At 39.3% G+C, this 24,116-nt stretch overlaps 1 protein-coding gene across 1 annotated transcript in view; it reads right to left on the bottom strand.

The window, feature by feature from the left end:
• The window catches only part of CNTNAP5 (contactin associated protein family member 5), an 877,159-nt gene that overhangs the window by 33,302 nt on the left and 819,741 nt on the right, over positions 1 to 24,116 (bottom strand). Inside the window, exons 20-21 of the mRNA XM_061199178.1 lie at positions 16,729 to 16,859; positions 9,041 to 9,128 (exon numbers count right to left, since the gene is read on the bottom strand). Coding sequence (XP_061055161.1) covers positions 9,041 to 9,128; positions 16,729 to 16,859 — 219 coding nt within the window. The remainder of the gene's footprint in view (positions 1 to 9,040; positions 9,129 to 16,728; positions 16,860 to 24,116) is intronic.

The following is a 24,116-nucleotide window of genomic DNA, read 5'->3' on the forward strand; positions in this document are numbered from 1 at the left end:
TAGGCCAGGCATCATGCTAGCCGCATTACCACCTAATCGTCCAAACAGGCATTGTTATAATAAACACCTAAATTTCAATTGAGAAAAGTGAAGCTCAGAGTATTAAGTCATTTGTCCAGGTCAGTTAGTCAGTGCTAGAGTTATGACTGGAATCCAGGGCAGATTCCAAGGCCTGACTTACAGTAAATATGCTATTACCCCTCCATGATTAAAGCCTGGCCCTAGAGTTTACTTTTAAGCCCATCGCAGTTAAGGCTAAGGACACAAGGTTTTTATTTAGGAGCCCTCAACAGAAAACAGAGTGTACGTTGTCTGGACTATCTTATATTATTTGTTAAAAAACAAAATATGGCAGGACTGATTGGGAGTGCAGGACCCAGACTCGCAATGTGTGACTTTAGATGCCAAGTCCACCACTGGCTAGTTTTGTGACATTGGACAAGTCGCTTAACCTCTGTGACTCAGTTTCCTCATCTATAAAATAAGAGTAATAATAGGTGTTACCTTCTTGGGTTGTTGTGAGGAAAAAATTAGTTAACATAAGAGCTTAGCAACCCAAGTGCCCATCAACAGATGAATCGATAAAGAAGATGTGGTACATATACACAATGGAATATTCCTCAGTCATAAAAAAAGAATGAAATAATGCCATTTGCAGCAACATGGATGGTCCTAGAGATTATCATACTAAGTGAAGTAAGTCAGAGACGGATAAATATATATGATATCACTTATATGTGGAATCTTAAAAAATGATACAAGTGAACTTTATTACAAAACAAAAATAGACTCCCCGACATAGAAAACAAACTTATGCTTACCAAAGGGGAAATGGGGGAGGAGGAGAATTTGGAATTTGTGATTAACGGATACAGACTACTATATATAAAATAAATAAACAACAGGGACCTACTGTGTAGCACAGGGAACTATATTCAATATCTTGTAATAAACTATAATGGAAAAGAACATGAAAAAGAATATATATATATAATATATATGTGTATGTGTGTATGTATAATTGAGTAACTTTGCTGTATGCCTGAAACTAACACAACACTAAATTAACTATACTTCAATTAAAAATAAGGAAAAAATAAAACCTAAGAGTTTAGATCTAGCACAGAGCAGTGCATTATTAAATAATAACTAATAAAAAACAATAATAACAATGTTATTATTATAATATTTAATATACTATAATATTAGTTTATTATAATAAAGTATTAACAATGTTATTATAATATTAATATACTATACTATTAATAATAGCATACTATTATTAGTATTATTATTTGATTAATGCGGACAACCAAGTTATTTACCATAGCCTAAAAGAGATATTCCAAAACCTTGGACAACATTAATATTCTCAACACAACCTTGATAACTTTCCTTTGAAAGAGGGAGAATTTTAAAGTAAGCAGTATCTTTAGAACAGGGACAGATTGTTTATGTGTTTGTCTGTTTGTTTGTTTGTCTGGGGGTATCTATATGGCCTAGCACATTGCCTACTCCATAGTATGCTCAATAATTTTTGTGTCATGAGAACTAATTGAAGCTTTTTTTCTGTAACAGTCATGTCATTGGCTTCTGGTAGACCACACAAAATATCCTTTGTTAATACAGTCAGGGGAGGACATATAAAGTCTGTTCAAAGAGTGCTTTGGCTTTTACAAAAAACAAACTTGACTTTTACAGAGAAGCACAAGCATGGAGTAGGTCTGGGTTCTGATTATGTAGTAGTTCCTTGAAAATGCAAAATAAAATTGCATTTCTAATCAGAAGATAACACACATTCCTGTTGCATGAGGTGAAACTAAATCCTCTATTGCATTTGCCATGAGGAAAAATGCAGTTCATTGTTCTTTAAAAGAAACAGTAACGAATGCCCTGTAGTCCAGTTGTGATTCAATGTTCGTTAATTTCAAGGGAGAAAGGATAAGATGGGTATTTAGGAAGCTGGAATGATTACTGAAATCTGATATTTCAGGATCCTTTAAAACACATCATTCACAGGGAGGTCAGATTAGAGTAATGAGTCTGAAATATTTTATTACTCAGGGAAACAGTATCATTAAGAAATTTCTGGATATAATATGAGACAATTACACACAATATTAGAATTAGAGTCAGGAAGGGGCTGTGGTTTGGAGATCTTTTTATTTACTAGAGAACTAGAGATGCCCATAAACAAAGTGAAACATTATTTAAGAAACCTATGAATTCAAAATAAAATAATTTTTCAGTAGTCTCTTCGGGAGCTATAAACTTGTTCCAAAGAAGATAACATGCATTTCATAAAAGAGGAACTCTCAACGATTATCTTTTCTGTTGCAACACACTTAGACTATTGATGTACACAAGCACAATGCAGTCCCAGATGATGCACAATTCCAAGCCTACCTCGTAGAACTGCATCCCATTCTTTCCTGGTTAAAAGGGTTAGCAGAATGTGAATGAGAAAAAACAGTGCTGTTATTGGATTATCGTTGATTTGTCCTCCTCGGAGTCCATCTCACTCTGGTAAGAAAACTTCGGCTTCCTTTTAAGAAATAACATTTCCCTATTCTCAACACACGTGGTTAATATTGACCTGCACCCTGCCCCCTGCCCAGAGCCATAGCTGGGTGTATAATCCAAGCATGGCTGCTCAGTGTATTCTAATCCCTTGGTCATTGTCATCATCTGGACTTGTCACTTGACACAAATTGGTCCTTTGAGACTCAATCCAGGACTTTTTTCTGGAAATTTTAGAAATGAGAGGCTTTCTTTCCACCAGGGCTGTTGAAATGGTAGTGATCAAGCATGGCGTTGCTGATTCCACCTTGGTTACCATTGAAATTCTGCCTGAGAACAAAGTCCCATAGAGAGGTAAAGAGAGTCAAAGGTGGAGTGAGAAACAGACAGACAGACAAAGGCTGAATCACAGTCACATTTGAACTTCTGAACCCAGCTGTGCCTGAAGCAAAGCCTACACTTTGAAACTTCCATTTTCACCAACTATTATATTATCTATTGTCAGTTTAAACTGGTTAAAGCTTGATATACCCTTAAAACAGCCCTGATTGATAGTGACTCATACTCCCATCTTCAAGGCTCACCAGGGTCCAAAATTGCTCTTCTAGAATGCATTTGAGTCCCTCTTTGGAAATTACCTTTATAGCCACTTTTCCAGACTCATTAAAACAAAAACAGAAACAAAGCAAAACACAGTTCTCCTCAATGTTCCCACAATCTTCAAACATCAAAAACTTCTAATGTGTGGAGCGTGTGCTAAATACCGAGTACTTTGCATATCGTGTCTCATGGAAGGCTTACTCAGCTCTATGAACTAAATGTTATCATCCTCGTTTCACTGATGAGGAACTACAGACAGATTAGACAATTCACCATGGTCACACAATAGTAAATACAGAGGAGAAAAAGCCAAACATGACTTAGTTTGTCTCTAAAAAGCTGAGCTGCTTCACTCTGTAATTTTGCTTTTCAGTTTAATATCAATTGGACCAGTCTTGAATCAGAAGGGGGGCCCAACTGTGCACAAAATTAAAAAAAAATAGAGTACGGTCTTCCCAAATGAGTACTTTGCAGTACTCACCTTTCACTTACATGCATAAATTCTGCTGTGCTGTCTAAAAATATCAGGCATAACTCTTCACCTACAAAATGTTTGAGAAATGATTTAACATGAAAACAATCAGGGTGTTCGGTCAACAAGACTCTGATGTTGCAGAAGACACAGTAGGCTTGACATTCAAAACTGAGGGATTTGGGAGAATCAAAAATCCCTGTTCTACAGACACAATCAGAACTCACTTCATCTGAACAAGCCAAAAGCATAGGCAAGCGCTCACAACTAGCCCTACAGTTTCTAGATCAGCTGGGGTCTTTTGCAGGTTGAGAAGGAATTTTTTCAATTTCTAATGGCTTGTTAGGGCCAAGTGAATTTTGAAACTACCTGGGCAAACAGCCATCAGAGCAAAAGAATAATGTCTCTGCCAGGTGTGAGTTTCAGCCTATCAAATTGGCAAGTAGGCAGGAAATTAATAAATGCTGGCTGCGTAAACGGATAATCCTGTAAGTATGCCCTGAGTGCAAATCTCATTTGAATGTCTATTTGGAATCTGTTAACTACAGTTTAAAAGCAGTACTACAATTCCTTTCCACCTAAACTTGAACATGTTTCCATATTTTAAAAAGTAACTGCTTCCTAAATCCGCAGTACGATAAGAGTCTCCTCTCAGGAAGAAAAAAAAAATAACAATTATAATAATTCCTTAATTCTTAGTTTTCTAAGACGTGTATATATATATATATATGTGTATGTATATATATATATATATATATATATATATATATGTCATCAAATTTCTAAATCTGTCTGAATGTCCAAGTTCTTTTACCAGGGTTGAGTGAGACAGAAACTTAGAAACACACTGGTAAGTCACACTATTTGAATCGAAGGAATATGCTTCTATGTTTTCTAAAGAATTCAGTAATTTTCCAGAAACAGATGATCTTGTCCAAAAGGGTGACTTCCCTAAATATATACACTTTTTTCTTTTTAATGTTATCTTCTCTTTAATCCATTCATGTAATAGACCAGAACCAAGAAATCTTTCTTAAAAGTCAAAGAACGTTAATAAACCAAGGAATAAACCTAACAACAGCCCACGACTTACCATAGGTAAACACCCATAATGCAATTTTAATGTCAATGATTTTATCTTCTATTTTCATGGACTAGTCTCTACATCATAGGAATTCCCAAGAAAGAGACTTTTATTCATCATGGTATGTGTGTAGGCACATACCATGTAGAACCATCATTAGTACTAAATAACTACCTTCTAGAATGGTGAATTGGCCCTTCCTCTTACAGAAAGAAAATGAATAAATGTGTTCTGCTTTACAGTGGAATGCTGTTAATGGTATTGAAGAAAATTGGGACAACAGATTTACTATACTTATTTGCCCTTGGTCTATCCTATGCAAAACGCTTGCAAATCCTTGTTTTCGAGTTGAAAATGTCCAACCGAGTACTAGACTTTTCTAAAGTTGTGGAGTAGGGTTGCATTTGTCATAAATACCATGTACCCATTCCTGCACCATCCCTTCCTATAACAAATAAGAGTTCTTTCCGATGCATGAGGCTTCTTTCCAAAGGGTCTGCAGGATAGATGTCCCTCCTTAATAATGGACCTGATGTTTATATCATCTTCCCTCACCTCCAGATATAGACCTTTCATAGACCAGAAGCGCTGAGGTTAGTTGTGGATCCAAGCGCTCTTGTCTGTTTATAGCAACTTGGATGGGAAGGAAGGTGGGGAGGCAGGAGTCTCCCACACTTAGCCCAGTGAAGACATTTTATTGGATACTCTTCCTCAACCATAATCAGATTCTTTCCTATCTTTTCCAAAACAAAATGACAAGCTGGCCCTCAGTAATTTAGTACCCTGCTTTAAATTTTCATCCTTTCAATCTTATGTATTATGGGTTTAGTTCAAAAGACAGAAATGCCACAGGAATATCATACACAGTGGCAAGATTAATGGAGAGAAATTTTTAAATAAGAGGATGTTTCTAGAGCTGCCATTACACAAACTAGGTGCCATGAAAACAGCCAGAGCTTGGTGGTCTTACAGTCCTAATGATCTCCCTTCCCAAAATTCTCCTGATTTGGTTGAAGTGAGGATTCAATGGCTCAAGATGTATTTAGGTATCAGGGGACATATAATAGACCAGATGCTATAAAAAGTAATTCTGCTTCATTAAAATCAATCAACACATTTTTAATGTCTTGCTAAGCTTCAGGAAACAAAGAGGAATCCTAAGTTTGGGGAAGATTTTTTGGGGAAGAAAGATGAAACCAAGACAATGAGTCATCAACCAACATTAAGGTTGCATCAAGGAAAAGTACCTAAATCGTCTTGAAGAAGAATAGGAATCCTAGCCTTGAGCTATTGCTAGGTGAAGATGTTCAACCTATGACTCTTACATTCAAATCAGTTAAAAGGGGACAAGAAAAATAAAATCACCTAACAGAAAAGGGCATAAGTATAAAACCTCTCCACCTGGGATGTGGCTCTGGATTGAAAAAAACTGTAACAAAAATAATAATAAAATGACATATTATGATATAAAGAGTAACAACATTTCTTCTGAGACTTCAACCAGAGGTTTGGTCTCATTCAGGCCTTGAGCTTAAATTTATACTCACTCTCTGTCCAGAAAAAAACCCAAAATGAGAAACTGAAATAATTTGAAATTGGTAGCACCTCCTGGCACCAGGCGGAAGTAAACACAAATCTTGCCTGGAGGAAAGCTTTCCAATTTCTGATCATCATTGTTGCTGCAAATTAATTTCAACCAAAAATGAGCTCACACACGTACTTATACACACACGTAGCATAGGAGAACAAGCTATCATAGGAAAGAGTTAGAAAACAGAAAATAATAGATTTAGATCCCTATGGACTTCCAATGTTGGGAATATCAGAGACAAGATGTTTAATAACTAATAATGGAATACTTAAAGACATAAAAAGATTTAAAAAATAAGTGGGAACAACAGATTATCTTAAATAAAAGGCATGTTTGAAAAAGGATAAAGTATTACTTTAAAAAAAAAACATAATGAATGAAAAAATGACTCATTGAATAGGTTTAATGGGATATTAGGCATAAATGAAAAGAGAATTCATGAATTTGAAGATAAAACCCAATGACTATCCCAGAATACGAGACAGTATTATAAAGAATAAAACTTATTTATAAGACGATGATAAGAGACATGAGGATAGAGTTAAAAAGTCTAAGGTTTATCTAGTGCAGGCCGAAAGTAATTAAGTAGAGAGAATAAGAAAGAAGCATTATTGAGATGCTGAGAATTTTTGAGAGCTAATGGATAGAAACATATGAATAATACATATGAACTAGATACATAGGAACTAATGAATAAATTCAGGAAACATAAACATATCAAATAAGACAATTAAAAAGAAATCCACAATCAGACACATGGTAATAAGACTGCCAAACACCAAATTAAAAGAAATGACCTTAAAAGTAGGTTTTGGGTGTTGGCAGTGGTGGTGGTCAGAGCACTTTCAAAGGCAGGACAGGCTGACAGCCAGCTTTTCAATAGCCAGATCAGAAGATGGGAGAGTCCAGTGTTGTGCTGGCGAGGGTTTAACCTGGATGTCTAGCAGCAGGGGGAGCCCTGACTTGCAGAATTTCTGAGCTCCATGGAGTAAACACTCCCAGGATGGCTGATTTCAAACTACCCTTGTGACATCACCGAAAGCAGAATTGGTCAGAGATGTATGTAACAGGTCTTTATGAGCCAGTGTGAGCTGGCTCCATCACACCCATGGATAAATCCTTCAATGTCGAGTTGTACATCTAGCAAAATTATCTTCCAGGAATAAAGATGAAAGGTGAAACTCCTGCTTTCAGATAAAGGACCCATTATACAGAAAAAAATACAAAAGAATTTACTTCGGAAACAAGGAAATCGAATCTGGTAGAAAGTAGGTTCCAACACATTAGTGACTGCATTAATAAATCAAAAAAGCAGTGTCTACATAAAATAATAATAATTATTAGTAGGAGGGGGGAATGGAATAAGAAATAAATGTAAAATTCAATCTAGAAGTCAGTCATTGTTGATTGGCTCATTCAACTGCCATTTTAGCAACTAAAACTGACATTTCCCAGACCTGAGAGCAGATAGATTTCTGGATGCACATGACGTTCTGGAAATTAGGTACTGTTTATGAATCTGGAGGGCTATAGTGTGACAGGAGTTATTAATCTGCCTTTTCAGCTTTTTCTACTGGCCAGCAAAGTCATGGTAACCTGAAGTATTCTCTGCCACCCTTTTTAAGAGACCTTCTCCGCCTCTTGGGAGTTGACACATGCCACTGCGGCCACAGTGGCATCTGGACTCTAGCCTCGCATTAGGGATGGCCTGGGAGTTAATAGCTCCCCACTCGTGAGCTCAGAGCTGCCTGGGGAGTTACTCCAAAAGACTCTAACAAGAATGCATACTGTAAGTGTGGCCACGATTTTAAAAGCAACTTATTTCCTGAGTTAAATCCATTCCTGCTTAAAATGCCTCAGGTTACTAATGTTTTCTGCACTGTATTGTGACTGAGAGAATAAGAAAGAACATGCTAGAATCACAGGAAAAGTTGACAAGTAGAAAATAAGGAGGCAGAAACAAATCCAATCATACAAGTAACCCCCAAATGCACAGGGGCTTACATTTGCCAATTTATAAAATAGAAGATGGCCGAACTGGATAAAAATGCAGTATTTAGCTATAGCTCTTCACAAGATCATATATAAGGCTAAAAAAATAAAAGATTGAAAGGAAAATATGGAAAATGATACACCAGGCAAATACTAACTAAAGCAAAACCGAATTAGCTATATTAATAACAAACTAGATTAAGCACAGAGACATTAAAGTTAAAAAATATTACTTCAGTGTGAACAAAAAGTTCAATTCACCGAGAAGATGTAAAAATTTCAATCTTGCCTACACCTAATAAAAGTCATCATTAGATACAAAATGAAAATTCACAGAACTTCCTGTAGGAAAAAAGAACATCCATTATTATCGTAGGAGATTCCAATCCTCTTTGAATTTTTGATAAATTAGAAAACAGATTAAGGACTTACAGAATTAAATAATTGGGTTGTTCAAATCCTTAAATTATTTAAGTGAAATTTACATAAATTTAACTAAAGGAATTCAGTAAACGCTTTAAGTTAACTAATTTGAAATTAGGTAAAAATAATTATTTTGGTGAATCACTTTGTTCATTTACCTTACTCGGGATTCTATAAAGTAGATATACATGCCACTTTCTGGTCCTGCCACACGTACCTCTCAGCCTCCCATAGCAGGACTCTTGGTTCTACATCTTGGATATTATCCACATCTTGGTGTTGCCCCCGATGAAAATTATTTATTACTTTATTTATTTTAACAGAGCCTGCCGGAAAGGCATGGACGAGAAAAACAAACCTGTGACTTTGCCCAAAGTGAGGGACCTGATAGCCCTGAACTCAACCTCTGAGGAGAAGTTATAACTGAGTCGGAGGTGTTGATCCATCTGCAGGAAAAGAGACAACAAAGAGGCATCAGCAGAGGTCCGCATGTCCAGGACATAAAACACTCCCATATGAAACAGCTTTGAAAACACACGCAGGGCAGAGCCCTCTCTGGGACTTTCTCTCTGGAGAGATGAGAAACGTCTCGCTAATTCTCCCACAATGCGCATAAAATACCCGTTTCTTTACTCTTGGTGAAATAAAGGCTTTCACACAAGTCTTCTCCCTGGGAAATTCTGTACAGCTTTTGACAGGTATTTATCTCCCCACTGAGAGTTTCTCACCAAATTCTTTGCTGCAAACAAGCAAACAAACGAAGCCTTTCAAGAACGGCTTGCTGTGCAGGATTAACATTAAAAGGAAAGCAGGCATTCATTCCCAATCTCGCCCCCCTTCTCCCCATTTGGTCCTTAAAACCATTACCACCTCCTTTGCTCCAATCATTCTGACCTGGCCTCATTCATGGGTGCCCTGGGGGGGTTTTCCTGAGTGAATATTTCAGTTTGACAAAAGGTTTGACCCTGGGGAGGGGAGGCTAGCTGAACAGTTGCCGCCAACATGAACAGATGATAATCCCATCTTGCAGATGAGTGAAAGCCACGAGGGGGATTCTTTGGGACTTTATCTCTAGGGTCATCCTTTAGGGAACCCTCCTTTCCACACACATTGTTAATTCCAGTTCCACCTCTTTGTTTTCCTCCCCATTTCAAGGCATCGTTTCCCATCCATCCCCAGGTTTTTTTCTGTCTAGTCAAACCCTACCAGTTTCTTCCCGGCTCTACTCTGAATATTCATATGATGTTATCCCTGGGAAGGATCCTTGTAACATATCACAGTTCGTCTGTAGGAAGAGGAGACTAAGACCCCGTCAGCTGCGTGCCCGTCCCCGGGCTCCCCTCGGGGGGCAGCTGACCAGGACACACACCCAGTGCTCCCAGTTCCCACCACCAGGACCCTCCTTCTGCACCCGCTGCCGCACAGAGCGACCCTCTTCCAGGACTCTGGGTCCCGCGGTGGTTTCTGCTGTGAAGCAAGTCAGTGGCTATGACTTGTGACATGTGATTATATGGTTTATTTCTTTTTCATTCATGAAATTATGCTTGAATAATACTTGTTATTTATTGAAGACTTGGTATGTATGAGACACCATACTAAAGTATCCTTCAAAATGCATTCTTCCCTATAATACTGTGAAATAGACATTATTACCCCTGTATTTCAGATGGTGGAACTGATGTCCCAGAGATCACAAACTTGGGCAAGGCCACACAGCATCACATAGCAGTGTCCCCTCAGCATGTGGGCCGCCAACCACACAATATGGAGTTTGCTTTACTTGTCCATATCTCTCTAGTTGCTTGAGCAGCTTGTAGACAATCACTGTGTGTTCTTATTTCTGAATTTCTACAAAATTCATTCAACAAATGTTTGAGCATCTTCTATGTGCCAGATACTGTTCTAAATGTTCCCAGAGTCCACCTCCTCCCGGAAGCTTTCCCTGATGCCTTGGTTAGATTAATTGATCCTGTTCTCTGTTCTCATGGTGACTTTTTATTTTTTTCTATCTCTAACTTTGCATTTAAGATGTTGTATTTTAATGATCTGCTCTCTCTCTCTCTCTCTCTCTCTCTCTGTCTCCCCCTCATTTTTCCCCACTAAACTATTGGCTCTTTGAGGACATCTTATTGATACACATTTTCTGTAAGTCCTACTACAGAAACTGGGAAAGTAACTCCAAAGATAGGTTTGTTGAGTGAATAAACAAACATCCTGTACTGATTCCCTTTCTATCTTTTGGGTTATGAAGACAGCATCCATTACAACACCAGGATGCCTCTGGCTGCCCTGGTGGCCTCCACACCTTTATACAACATAGGGTTTTTCATACCCATGGTCCTCACCTGCAATCTATTTAATGCCCAGATTCAGTCCTTGCCCGGAAGGAGTTTTCTCTCTGCCTTATCTCAGAGCTCTCACCTACACTCTGGAACTGTCTCTTCCAGCAAGGGGCAGGGCACCTCTTCTCATGTTTTGTTGCCCAGGTTGGAGAGGAGGCTAAAGTGAGTGGGAATTTCCTGCTGAGTGGAGAGCAGTAGAAGCATTCTTAGAACTGAAGGTTGAGCTGAGATTCCTCTAGCTTCTGCCTCTCACCTCCTCCCCAGGCTCCAAAGGATCAGTTTCCTATGCAAGTGATTCCCTCAACACTGTCACACTTGGAAGAGCTAATTGTTCTAGTATATGAGTCATTCTTGTCCTACTGTTCTGCTTTGTGGGAACTTACCTGGTCCTTTCTACTTTAACCAGATGACAAAGAAGGGGGAGAAGGAGGTGAATGACACTTAATCAAAGGGTTATTTTTTTAATAAGTATTTATAAAGGTTTGGAGATGAAGGTAGGATGATTCAAAGAAGGCTTGAGATAGTTGGGGAATGGATTCCAGCCCTGACGTGGAGTGAGGGCACCTGAGTGCACCTGAGGGCACCCTTAGTACTGACTCAGGTGCTGGGTTACCCATTTGAAAAGCTTAGCAAATGTACAGGGCAAAAGCAAAAAAAGTGGGGGGTTGTACCACAAATATTTATTTCTAGGACCTCAATCTTTATGATAGGGGCTAGGCAATCACTGAAGTCTTCAACGAGAAATACATTATTATGTTATACTCCCTTATGTTTATTTTATGTTTTAGGATTGCTTTTCTTTTTAACTGCTCTTGGTGAGGTGGTGAGGGAGTGAAGTACCACAGTCCTTTAAACTTTAGGGTGCCTAAAATTTGTAATCTGGCCTGGAGAAGCTTTGTTAATCTCAGAATCAAGGATGCTCCGTGGTCTTGTGAAGTCATTAAATGAGATGAGAAAAGGAGGGAAATTGAACAAACCTTTTTCTTTTTTCTTTCTTTCTTTCTTTTTTTTTTTTTGTGAGCCCTAAACGCCAAGCTTTGTGCTTGGTCCTTTAGATATGCTCTTTCACAGAACCTTTACCAGAACCAACTGAGCTCAGCTGCATTTGCACCCCAGCCCATCCCCACAACACTCAAACTTTTTTTTACAGATAAATAGACTGAACCTCAGAAAGGTGCATAACCCGTCTAAGATCCCAGAGCATAAGTGATGGAGCTGGGATTTACACCCGAGCCTGTCCCACGCTAGGGATCCCTCTCTTGATCTCAGGGTCTTCACCTCTCAGAGGAAGACATTAACTCCATGCATTGAAAATGCTGGGCCTCCTCCTTCTTTACAGCTCGTAATTGTGCTGGCATTTTGGTAACCTGGCTTAATCTTTTTAATGACATTAATGTATTTTAAGTAGGGACCCTGTAGATTACCTCCACCACCAGGGCACGGGTCGCGGCACCTGAGCCTTAGAAACCACTGGCCAAATTACAATTCTCAAATCATCACCAGGATTTCTCACTCTTGCCTGCAGCCCTGGTCCCTAAGCACCCCTTCCTAGAGTCACACAGGGCAGAGAGGAGAAGGACTAGCAACTCAAGACTATACCTTGTGGGAGGGTCTGTTCTTAGCTACTGGGGGCCTCTGGCTGGCTGAGTATAGTGCTAACCACCTGCCCTCTCTTTATAACTGGTTCTGAGTAATGCCTGAGACTGAGAAGGAGCAGTAGCTTACCCCTTTCTGTTTTTACTAAATAGCTTGGTCCTTTTTTTGTTTTCTATTTTTTTTTGTTGTTGTTTTGGTTTTTGTTGTTGTTGCTTTTTAAATTTGGCTGCGCAAGCCATGCGGGATCTTAGTTCCCCAACCAGGGACTGAACCTGCGTCCTCGGCAGTGAAAGCACAGGGTCCTAACCACTGGACCGCCAGGGAAGGCTTGTTCTAAGTGGGGAGGAAGGAGAAGAGATAGGGCAAGGGTGGGTGGGGGTGGATGGGAGTGTCACAGAGACAAGTATGTCATGTGACTGTGTCAATAAATTGATTTAGAGTTAAAAAACAAAGAAACTCTCCATCTCCATTTCTTTCTGCTACTTCTGTGCTTTGGAAATGGTATGTCTTCCACCGATATGTGCTTATCATTGACTATTGATTGATTGGTGGGAACTCTTGAGATGGAGAAGAGAAGGGAGTACCCCATTGTTCTCTCACTGCCCTATTTGTGCCTTTTGTTTGTGGAAAAGAAGACAGGAAATAGAAAGAAAAAGAGAAGGGGTCATATATGCAAATGCCCATCAGCATGCAGCCCAGATGTCCTGTCAAGGCCTCAGTCAAGACATGTTCAAAAAAGATGTCATCATTTCCACCTCCTTTGTCCTCTAATCTGGCCTCAACCCAAAGACTTTTAACTCTTATTTCAAGAGTCAATACTAGAGGTGAGTCCATTAAATTATAATCATTCAGGAATTGTGATTGTGCCCTATATTTGCCAATGACTCCTGAACTTCCACCCAATCAAAAAAACGAATAGTCAGTCTTGACTTATCCCATAATCTATATCCAGACAGTCACCTAAGGCTACTGACGTTCCTTCCAGACCTTTCTCAAGTCTTCCTCTCATTGGCTACCCCACTGCACTAGTTGAGGCCCTTATCTTCTCCTCCTGCCTGGTCTCCATCCTATATCTCATGGCTCCCAAATGTGTATTTCCATGGAGCAATCACAGCGAGCCTCTGGAAACGAAAGCCTTCCCTTGTTTCTTCCCCTGCCTAATATCCAGTGGTTTCCCTTCCCCTCTCCACAGGGCTAATTTAATCTTCTCCACATAAGCCTTGTGGAATTAATTCACCTAGGTCAAAAATATTTATTAAGGACCTGCTATATGTGAGACACTGCTTGATAAATTGGGGGTTCCATGGTAATGAAAATAAACAAGAATCCCTGTCCTCATGAAGCTTACATTCTAGAGGAGAGAGATAGGACAAGAAATTAGATAAATAGATAAGTTGTATCGGATGCTAGATACTGCTTAAGTGGTTTAGGATTGAAGTCAAGGAGCTGGATTGCTGTATTAAATAAGGCATCCAAAGATGACATCCTTGAGTCAAATTTTGAGTGAAGTCCTGAAGGAAGTACAAGTACAGGTAAGCAATGTAGATACATGAACAATCGTGTTCTAGGCAAAGCAAACTCAAGCGTATTCAAGAGCTCTGGAAATAGCAAGCAGTCCAGAGTGGCCTGAGTGGAGTTACAGAGGGGACAGGAATAGGTGAGATCAGAGAAGTCACGGCAGGAAGCGAGCAAGGTGTGTGGGGTCATGGAAATGCTCTTAAGCCACTGCAAGATCTTTGGCTTTACTCTGCATAAGAAAGGAAACCATGGAAGGGGTCTGGACAGAAGAGTGTCACGATCTGACTAATGTTTTAATAGGATCACTCAGGTTGCTGTGTTCAGAAGAGGCTGTAGGGGAACAAAAAGAGGAGCAGGGGTATGTCAATTAAAGGCAACCCATGTGATCCAACAATCCCATTCCCAGGCAAATATCCAGAGAAAACTCTAATTCAAAAACATACATGAACCTCAATGTTCATAACAGTACTATCTGCAATAGCCAGGACAGGGAAGCAACCGAAGTGTCCATCGACAGATGAACAGATAAAGAAGATATGATATATACATACAATGTAATATTACACAGCCATAAAAAAGAATGAAATAATGTCACTTGCAGTAACATGGATGGACCTAGAGATTATCATACTAAGTGAAGTAAACCAGACAGAGAAAGACAGATGTCATATGATATCACTCATATGTGGAATCTAAAAAATGATACAGATGAACTTATTTATGAAACAGAAACAGACTCACAGACATAGAAAACAAACTCACGGTTACCAAAGGGGAAAGGTAGTGGGGGAGGGATAAATTGGGAGGTTGAGATTAACATAAGCACACTACTATATATAAAATAGATAAACAACAAGGTCCTGCTGTATAGCACAGGGAACTATACTCAATATCCTGTAATAAACCATAATGGAAAAGAATATATACAAAAGAAAAGGTCACTGTGTCAAATGCCAGTGAAAGATAAATGAGGAAAAGACCATTGGATTCGGCAAGATCTGGCCACTGCTCTCTTGAGAAGTGTGATTTTGTAGCCGCTCAGTGACAAACTTTCATTGGGTAGGTTTAAGAAAAAGGAAGAGGAAATTTGGAGAACAAGCCTATAATCAACATTTCCAAGGAACTGGGCAATAAACTGAAAGAGAAAATGGGGCAGTACATGGAATCAGATAAGAGAGTGAGTTTTCCTTCCTTCCTGACACCGTGCTTTTTTGTTCATGTTTTTGGTTTTCTTTAATGCCTGTAATACTTGCATGCTTTATGCTTTGGGAAGCCATTACGTACAGCTGGAAAAATGCTGTAAAGAAAGGTGAGGCGGGTAATGCTGCAGTGATGCTCTCCACTAGGTATGAGATCTGGCCCACAAGTGATTGGTCAGGTCTTTGCTAGAGCCATTAGCTGTTTGTTTTCAGCAACAGGAGGGAAAGAGGTGCACAGACACAGATGGAAGTAGGTGGAGAAATGTGCTGAGAGCGTGTGGATGTTCTCTTCTGAATGCTACATTCTTTCACAGAAAGAAGGAAATGAAGTCATCTACCAAGAGTGGAGATTGAATTGCAATTGTCGGCGGTCTAAGGAGAGAGAGGGAAAGTTTAAAATTGCCAACTAGGAGATCAGGAGGATGGATGAATTAACAAAGACTAAGGGGTGATTTCTGGGCAGATTTAAGAGCTCACCTGAGGTCATAATTCTAATGGGGGATGGTCTGGACTCTGCCCATTTTCTATTGCGATCCACTATTGCCTGATGCTCCTCTTTGTACCAAGACCCCGGGAATTCTGTGGAGTGCCTGACACACACTCTGCTCTTTCAGACAGCTTTGCAGGGGCTCACTGGGACCCTCTGCCTCTTTCTTCCCCACCCAGCCAATTCGAAATCAACGTCAGGACTCAATTTACTCCTAACTTCCTCCAGAATGTAAGTACCGTTGATCTTTGGACAACATGTGTTTGAACTGTGCAGGTCCATTTATACGAGGAGTTTTTTCAATAGTAAATATTATACAACAGTACTACGGGATCCTCCATTGGTTGAATCCACAGATGGGGAACTGTGGATACAGAGGAACTGAAGACAGTGAGGGCCACCTATAATTTATACTCAAGTTTTTGACTGGGCGGGGGGTTGGTGCCCCTAACCTCCCCTCCTTGTTGTTCAGGGTTACCCGTACTGACGCCCAGGTGAGGTGGGTGCCCTCATCCATGCTCCTGTATCACCTGTGCACTCTCCTCCCACAGCCTTTACCCATCCCTTGTGATTTCCTCATTATGCTACAGTTCAGGGGTTATCAAAACTGAACAGGCATCAGCATCACTTGTTCCCCCTCCCCACAAAAAAGTTTCTGATTAAGTAGATCTGACGTGGAGCCCAAGAATGAGTATTTCTTACAAGGTCCCAAGTGATACTGATGCTGATGAGGGGGATGCACCCTGAGGACCACTATTCTAATTCTCCAAAGGCTAAGGCTGAGTGTGGTTTTTACCTGTCCCCAGAACTTGGCTGCACAGTTGGCTCGGGGTCGAAGCTCCGAAAAGTTGTATTGAGCACCAAAGGCACATTTGGCTGAACGAGAATAAGGGAAGTAAGGTACCTGAATGGTAAGCACTCTGCCCTCTCGGTTAATCTTCAGGTGGTGCAGTCTTCTGTTGGCAAAGTTCTCTGTATCGATGGTGAATACATGGGTTTCTTCCTTGCTTAGTTGGTAGCGAACTTGTAAGCTTCCTTGAAAGACAAACATTAGACGTTAGACTTAAAGATAGGAGCCATAAATGCAAAAATATGATCAGATTGTCTTTTAATTGATTGTGACTGTTTTCTAGGGACCTATGTCTCCATCTTTTCATTATTCACATTTTTAAAAGGTATTACATATCTTGTGACTATAGCATCTAGGTCCATATTAAAAATCCTGAGTATAGCTGAAATATTTTTGTGTGTGCGTGTGTGTGCATGTATGTGGGTGTATGTGTGTGTGTTATCAGAAACCAAAATAGCAGTTTGGAAAATAAAACAACCACAAGTCTATTTTGTAACTGGATTGTGAAAACTTTAATAAGATAAAATCTTTTCCCACGCTCTCTTCAATTCCTACCATTTCCTAGAACTCCCTTTCTTCCTAATTGCCTTCCTGGAATTTCAGAATATGTAATGTGAAATAAGATTGTAAAGTAATCTAGGCAGAATAGGAGAGAATAATTTGGGGTAATGAGGCCATTACCCAACAGAGTCAGCCAATAGCAGAAGCTCCCTACCGCTAATCCTGGTTTCCTTGATTCGTCCTCTGCTTTTGGCTCTGATCATCATCAATTTCCATTGGCGGTGTATTTTCTCACTTAAAAACTAATCATAGCTCCGTAGCAGTAGCATATTTGGTGCAGAGAGGAGCTCAGACATGGGACAAGTGGCTGCCAGGGGAAGGGAAAGGGCCCATCTTGTGAGCTAGTGGGATGGTGGCTGGCATGCTCTTTCCGGCTCCTTCTAGTTCTAAGAACTTGAGTTTTTAATATATAATTCAACCCAATAAAATAAATCAGCATGTGATAATTATGTGTCAGGCATGGTGATAAGGACCACATTCCTTGAAGTTACTTGGGACTCTCTTACCATCCCACTGTGTGGGTCATTCATACACACATTCTGTATGTACCTATCCATTTTAGAAATCACTTCCATCTTATACATCTTTACCAACACCTGCCTAGCAACCACCCATCTTAGATGTCAGTAATCTCAACCAGGACCCTGTCAAGGTATTTATTCTATATCTTCCCCAGCATTCCAGTTTAGGTCTAAAACACCTCAACCATTTCTTCTAGAGCTCTACAGATATTGATCTCACCTTCTTAGGAGGTTTGATGCAATCAGTGACTCCCTAAGTACCCTAAGGAGAGCTCCTGAAACCTCTTGCTAACTCATTGTTACACAGCTCCTAGGAGGAGAAAGTCAACTCATGGCTTTTCAACATAAGTTTGACACCATTAAGGGCTGACTCAAGTCTTATAGGAGGCACTGGGGTGAGATGGTGACGGTCAGGGCCAGAGGCTCATTGATCTCCTTCCCCTCAGCTTTGTATTCAGCTGCTTGGTCAGTGAGCAAAGAGGCACGTCTCTCCTTCTAGTGTATATTCTGGTGTCACGAGGTTACTGTCAGCTTCTTGGATGGCATTACCTGGGACCCCAAAAAGTTCATTGCCCTAAAGCCCTCTTTTAACTCCTTTATATGATTCATCTGTCTGCTTCCATTTCCTCCCTAGAGTCTCCCACCACTACCTTTGCATCCAAAAGTGTTTAACATAATGGTAAACTTTGCAAGTTTATAGTCCAATAGACAGGGAACTGACGGAGGGAAGATGCTCTGAATCTAATAAACAATAACAGCAACAAAAGGACATGGTCTTAGACAGGTGTTCACTACAATTTATTCAGGGAACTATAATGTATCCCCTCCTGCGTGTTCTCCATTTCTTTTTTTTTTTTTTTTCTGTTAGTATATGTTGACATTGCTACATTATAAAGGGCATGCATTTGCGGGTGTGTGAATATGGGCTGAAATAAGAGGTTCATGGTGTGGAAATTAGAAATTGATTTGAGCCCCAGTTAAGACTTTTCCAAATATGCTTCTGGAATAAACATACGTATAATGGAATGACCTTTGGTCACCGGCAAGTATGCTGTAAAAGTTTTAATGGCTTTTATTAATATTGGAGCACGCTTGCTGTATCTAGCCTCACTTTTTTAGGTCTCCAAGCAAAATCCATATCATCATTTTTAGAACTATGCAACAGGTATTATCAATGTCATTTTAAAAAATGTCGAAGAGAAATCTGATTCCAAAAAAAATTGTATTTAAACACAATGATAAGGAATCTACTTTAAATCAAAGAGGATGTAGTCATATTCTGTTAAACTTCCTTGCTACTTTCTGGACAAGTTTACCACCCCTCGGCTTCTATTATGCTTGAGTTCCTGCTTATGACTCCTCTTTCATCTAGAACAGTTCTTTGTTCCTTCCTCCTTTTGATTGATGAAGGAACAGAAGTGCAGGGAGGAATAATTTTTCATCATTCATAGTAAGTGATGGACTCAGAAACGAAATCTAGTTAGCTCTAAAGAGCATGGTTTTCCCATGGAACACAGGGTCCCATGTGTTCATCTCAGCCAAGAACGGTCTTCCACTTCGACTTTTCCCTTTAAGCTTATTCCTACCCAAACTCCAAAAGTAAGCACCAGGTTACCTCTTCCAGGAAGCCTTACCTGGCTTCTCCAAGGTGCCCTCTTCTGCTCCTATAGATCCTGTGCTCACTTCTAGCCTAACATGTATTGGGTCGTGCTGTCTACTTACTTGCTTATTGCCCCTTCCTTCTTTCCTTCCCTCCCTCCCTTCCTCCTTCCTTCCTTGCCTCCCTCCCTCCCTCCCTCCTTCCTTCCTTTCTTCCTTCCTTCCTTCCTTCCCTCCCTTCTTCCTTCCCTCCTTCCTTCCTTCCTTCTTTCCTTTCATTCCTTTCAAAACAACATAAATTTATTGTGTCAAATTCTGGAGGCTAGAAGTCTGAACTGCTGTCTCAAAGGCTCTAGGCTAGGATTCTTCCTTGCTTCCTCTGAGCTTCTGGTGTATGCCTGCGTTCCTAGGCTTGTAAATGCATCACTCCAAGCTCTTCCTTTTTCTTCGCATGGCTTCTCCCTGTGTTTCTCTGATAGATCTATATTCAAAGCTGCTCTAATACTCTATAAATGATAACTATATTTCTTTTAGCAAACCATTTTGCTATTTATATTCTTCTTGACAATCACCTACTCATGAGAAGGTGAAAATTATGAACTAGAAACTCAGAATTGGAAATTCTAACTATATATCTAGCGTCTCGAGTTGGGCCTTAGGAGAGATTCTCACACCTCAGTTTTTTCAAGAACATCACTTTGTTGTGTTTTACGTGTTCCCACTTTGCCACTTTTCCTACACTAGTCTGTCTTCCATACTGTCATTAGTGTGAGTATTCTAACATAGACTTACTTGGTCATGTGATTCTACTGCTTAAAAAATTCCAAGGCTCCTTAATTTCACACGAAACATTCCAACTGCTTAGCCTGACATGCAAAGTCCTTTTCTTACCTTCCAACTTTATCACATACATATTTTTCATAACTGAATCACACCTGAACTATCCCAGATAACCGCTCCCCCCCCCCAAATAATGCTCCTCCTTGCCTTTGTGCATTTTTTCTTCCTCTGGGACCACCCCTGCCTCCTTATCTCTATGACAACCACTTCTCCTTCATTAAGACCCACCTGATGTGACCTAGGTCTCCACATGCTCCCAAAACTGATAGTATCTTTCCTTCCTATATTGTCACTGTGCTCACTTGTAGTAACAACCTCAATGTATCATGCTTTGCTTGTCTTTCTCCTTGAACGTAAGCTTCTCTAGGAGGAATGGGTGCTTATTCATCTTTGTGTCTATAGAGAATAACACAGGGTCTGCTATCTCAAGTCGTCAAAAGTCATTTGTTGAATAAAATGGCCACTCTGGAGAATGTTATTACCACTTCATCAACATTATAAACTAGCAATTATTTAATGTCTACTGTGTGTCAGATACTAAATTAACAAGTAGTTATAATGTTATAATTCTATCTTTAAGGAGTTCATAATCTGAAGCAGGCAAAAGCAAGGTCATACTTGTCTGCTTATATGCCTACCATGTATTAGATTTTTTAATTTATTTTAACATCTTTATTGGAGTATAATTGCTTTACTATGGTGTGTTATTTTCTGCTGTATGACAAAGTTAATCAGCTATACATATACATTAGGTTTTTAATCTGGTGCTAAAGATATTTGTTATCAGACTCTCAGATTAGAAAGTAGAATTTCAGTGGAGTAAAATGCTCTACAAGTAAAACATAATAATAAAAATAATAGTAATGATATTCATAATGAAATGGGATTCAAACCCAGGAGTATAGAACTTTAAAGCGTATGTTCCTCCCACTAGATCATGTTGCCTCCGAAGACATGTCTGGTCAAATAGATGGATGAGTTGATGAATAGAGAAGTGGATGGTTGGGCAAAGGGAAAGGTGAGTGATTTGATAGACAATATAGATACATGTTTTGTGAATTCAAAAGAGTGAAGACAATGAGCAGTTACAGGGTTGAGGTAATGAGAAACAGTGTTTCAGAGAAAGAAGTTTATTGAAGAAGGTCGAACTGAATTAGGCAAGAAGAAAAAAAAAGTACTATGCTTATGTAGCTGTAGAAATATAAGCAGAGCAATGTGGCTGAATTTTACCATGCTTGAAGTGTAGACCCATAGGCCAGTAGGGCTGATGAGAATCTTGGCACATATTCACCCAACCAACCTCCTCATTTTGAAAGATGGAAAAACTAAAACCCTAGAACTTGGAAGAGAGTGGTAATAAAGAGAGAAGCCACATGGAGAAGGCTTGTACTAGAAGGACAAAGAATTTGAACTTATTCTTGTAAAGAGGGACCCCATAAAGGGCTCTAAACACATTGTGACTGGGCTGATTTATACAAAGTGATATTTAAAGAAAATTAGCCTGGGTACCCAGTGTCCATGTCAGATCTAAAAGGGAAGACGAATATACCAGCTCCCACAAACATCAATGGAAAAACCCATGAGGTGCTAGAGTACCACTACGGAAGACGAGTCCATTCTTATATTTCTGTTAATAGAGCATGTCAGTTTCTTGCTTTATCATTTGACTTTGAAAGAAGGAGCTCTTTTACATGTTGATTCCCATCCAATCCTCATCCGTTAACATCAATTACAGACTTATGCAGCTTCCTATGCAGCCTTTAGTGTCTGCTAACCAGATCATCCTTACCAACTAGCTCCTCTTCTATCTTCACTGTCTGATCCATCCTCTGGTTGCTTAGGCCAAAACTCTAGGAGTCAATCTTACTTTGTTCATTTCCTCTACCAGATATACAAGCTACACATCCAAGTCATCAGCAGCTCTCTGGTCTCTACAAAGTAAATCCTGCATCTCTACACCTCTTTCCAGCTCAGCCACCACACCATCATCCATCCATCACCATCTCTCACCTGGACCATTGTAACACAACTGAACTGACTTCCCAGATTCTAGTCTTAACTCTCTTTTCCCTCACACTCCTCCATTCTATACACAGAAGTCAAAATAAGCTTTTTAAAGGGTAAATCTGATGTCATTAATTAAAATGTTTTAATGACACCCCAATGAACTTAGAATAAAATCTAAATTCTTTCTCTAGGGTCCTACATGACCTTATTTCATTCTACACTTGCCCTCATTCACTAAACTCCAGCTACTGTTGACCTACTTTGTGTTCCCCTAACGTGCCGAGTCCACTCCTGCCTTAGAGTCTTTACAGCTGCTTTTCTCTCCACGTGGAATGTTCCTCTTACAGATATTTGCCAGAAATTCCCTCCTCATTCATGGACCAAATGTGACCCATGCAGTGATGCCTCATGTATCCATGTACCACTACCTCAATACCTCCTCCTAACAATGTTTTCCAAACTGTTAGTCATGATTGATTAGTACATCATGGAATCAATATCAGAATTCAGTATCTGTTATGACTAACTGCAGCCTCTCTGTAATTCCAATTATAAGCATTTCACTCTCTGACTGCAATCTTCTCCTTTTCGGGTTCCCTTCATCTAATCCCTGGATTCCCACAATCCTTTTTCTTTTTTTTTTTTTTTAATTGAACTATAGTTGGATTACAATGTTGTGTTAGTTTCAAGTGTACAGCAAAGTGATATATATATATATATATATATATATATATATATATATATATATATATATATATTCTTTTTCAGATTCTTTTCCCTTATAGACTATTACAAGATATTAAGTATAATTCCCTGTGCTATAAGTAGGTCCTTGTTGTTTATCTATTTTATATAAAGTAGTGTGTATATGTTAATCCCAAACTCCTAATTTATCCCTCCTCCCCTTCCCCTTTGGTAACCATAAAGTTGTTTTCTCTGTCTGTGAGTCTATATTTGTTTCATAGATTTCATTTATATAAGTTTTTTAGATTCCACATATAAGTGGCATCATATGATATTTGTCTTTCTCCATCTGACTTACTTCACTTAGTATGATAATCTCTAGGTCCATCCACCTTGCTGCAAATGGCATTATTTCATTCTTTTTATGGCTAATAGTCCACTGTATATATGTACCATATATTCTTTATCCATTAATTTGTCAATGGACATTTAGGTTGCTTCCATGTCTTGGCTATTGGAAACAGTGTTTCAATGAACATTGGGGTGCATGTATCTTTTCGAATTATACTTTTCTCCAGATATATGCTCAGGAGTGGAATTGCTTGATTATGTGGTAACAAAAAAAAATGGGCAGAAGATCTAAATAGACATTTCTCCAAATAAGAATACAGACAGCCAACAGGAACATGGAAAAATGTTCAACAACGCTAATAATTAGAGGAATGCAAATCAAAACTACAGTGAGGTATCACATCACACCGGTCAGAATGGCCATCATTAAAAAGTCTACAAATAGTAAATGCTGGAGATGGTATGGAGAGACGGGAACCCTCCTACACAGTTGGTGGGAATGTAAATTGGTGCGGCCACTATGGAGAAAAGTATGGAGGTTCCTTAATAAAACTAAAAATAGAGCTACCGTATATCCCACAATCCTTAGTATAAGGATTAATCTCACCAAATACTCAGTGTTCCTCAACCCTTTCATGTTCTCTCTTCTCTCTTTACCCAACTCAAATTGCTGGTGCATCACCATGACCCTCTTCTTGTATAAACTCTCAATTCCCTTGGCCCACTCATACTTTATTGAATGAAGATATTTGCTTGGCAAAACCATAGCTGCTAAAATCCAACCTTTACTGTACCTCTGCAAGGTTTAGCTGGCACAAAAAAATATAAACCCTGCAAATTGCTTATAAGCCACTTTAAATTATTCATGATCAACTTCAA

This window comes from Eubalaena glacialis, chromosome 1, assembly GCF_028564815.1.
Source record: "Eubalaena glacialis isolate mEubGla1 chromosome 1, mEubGla1.1.hap2.+ XY, whole genome shotgun sequence".
Lineage (NCBI taxonomy): Eukaryota > Metazoa > Chordata > Mammalia > Artiodactyla > Balaenidae > Eubalaena > Eubalaena glacialis.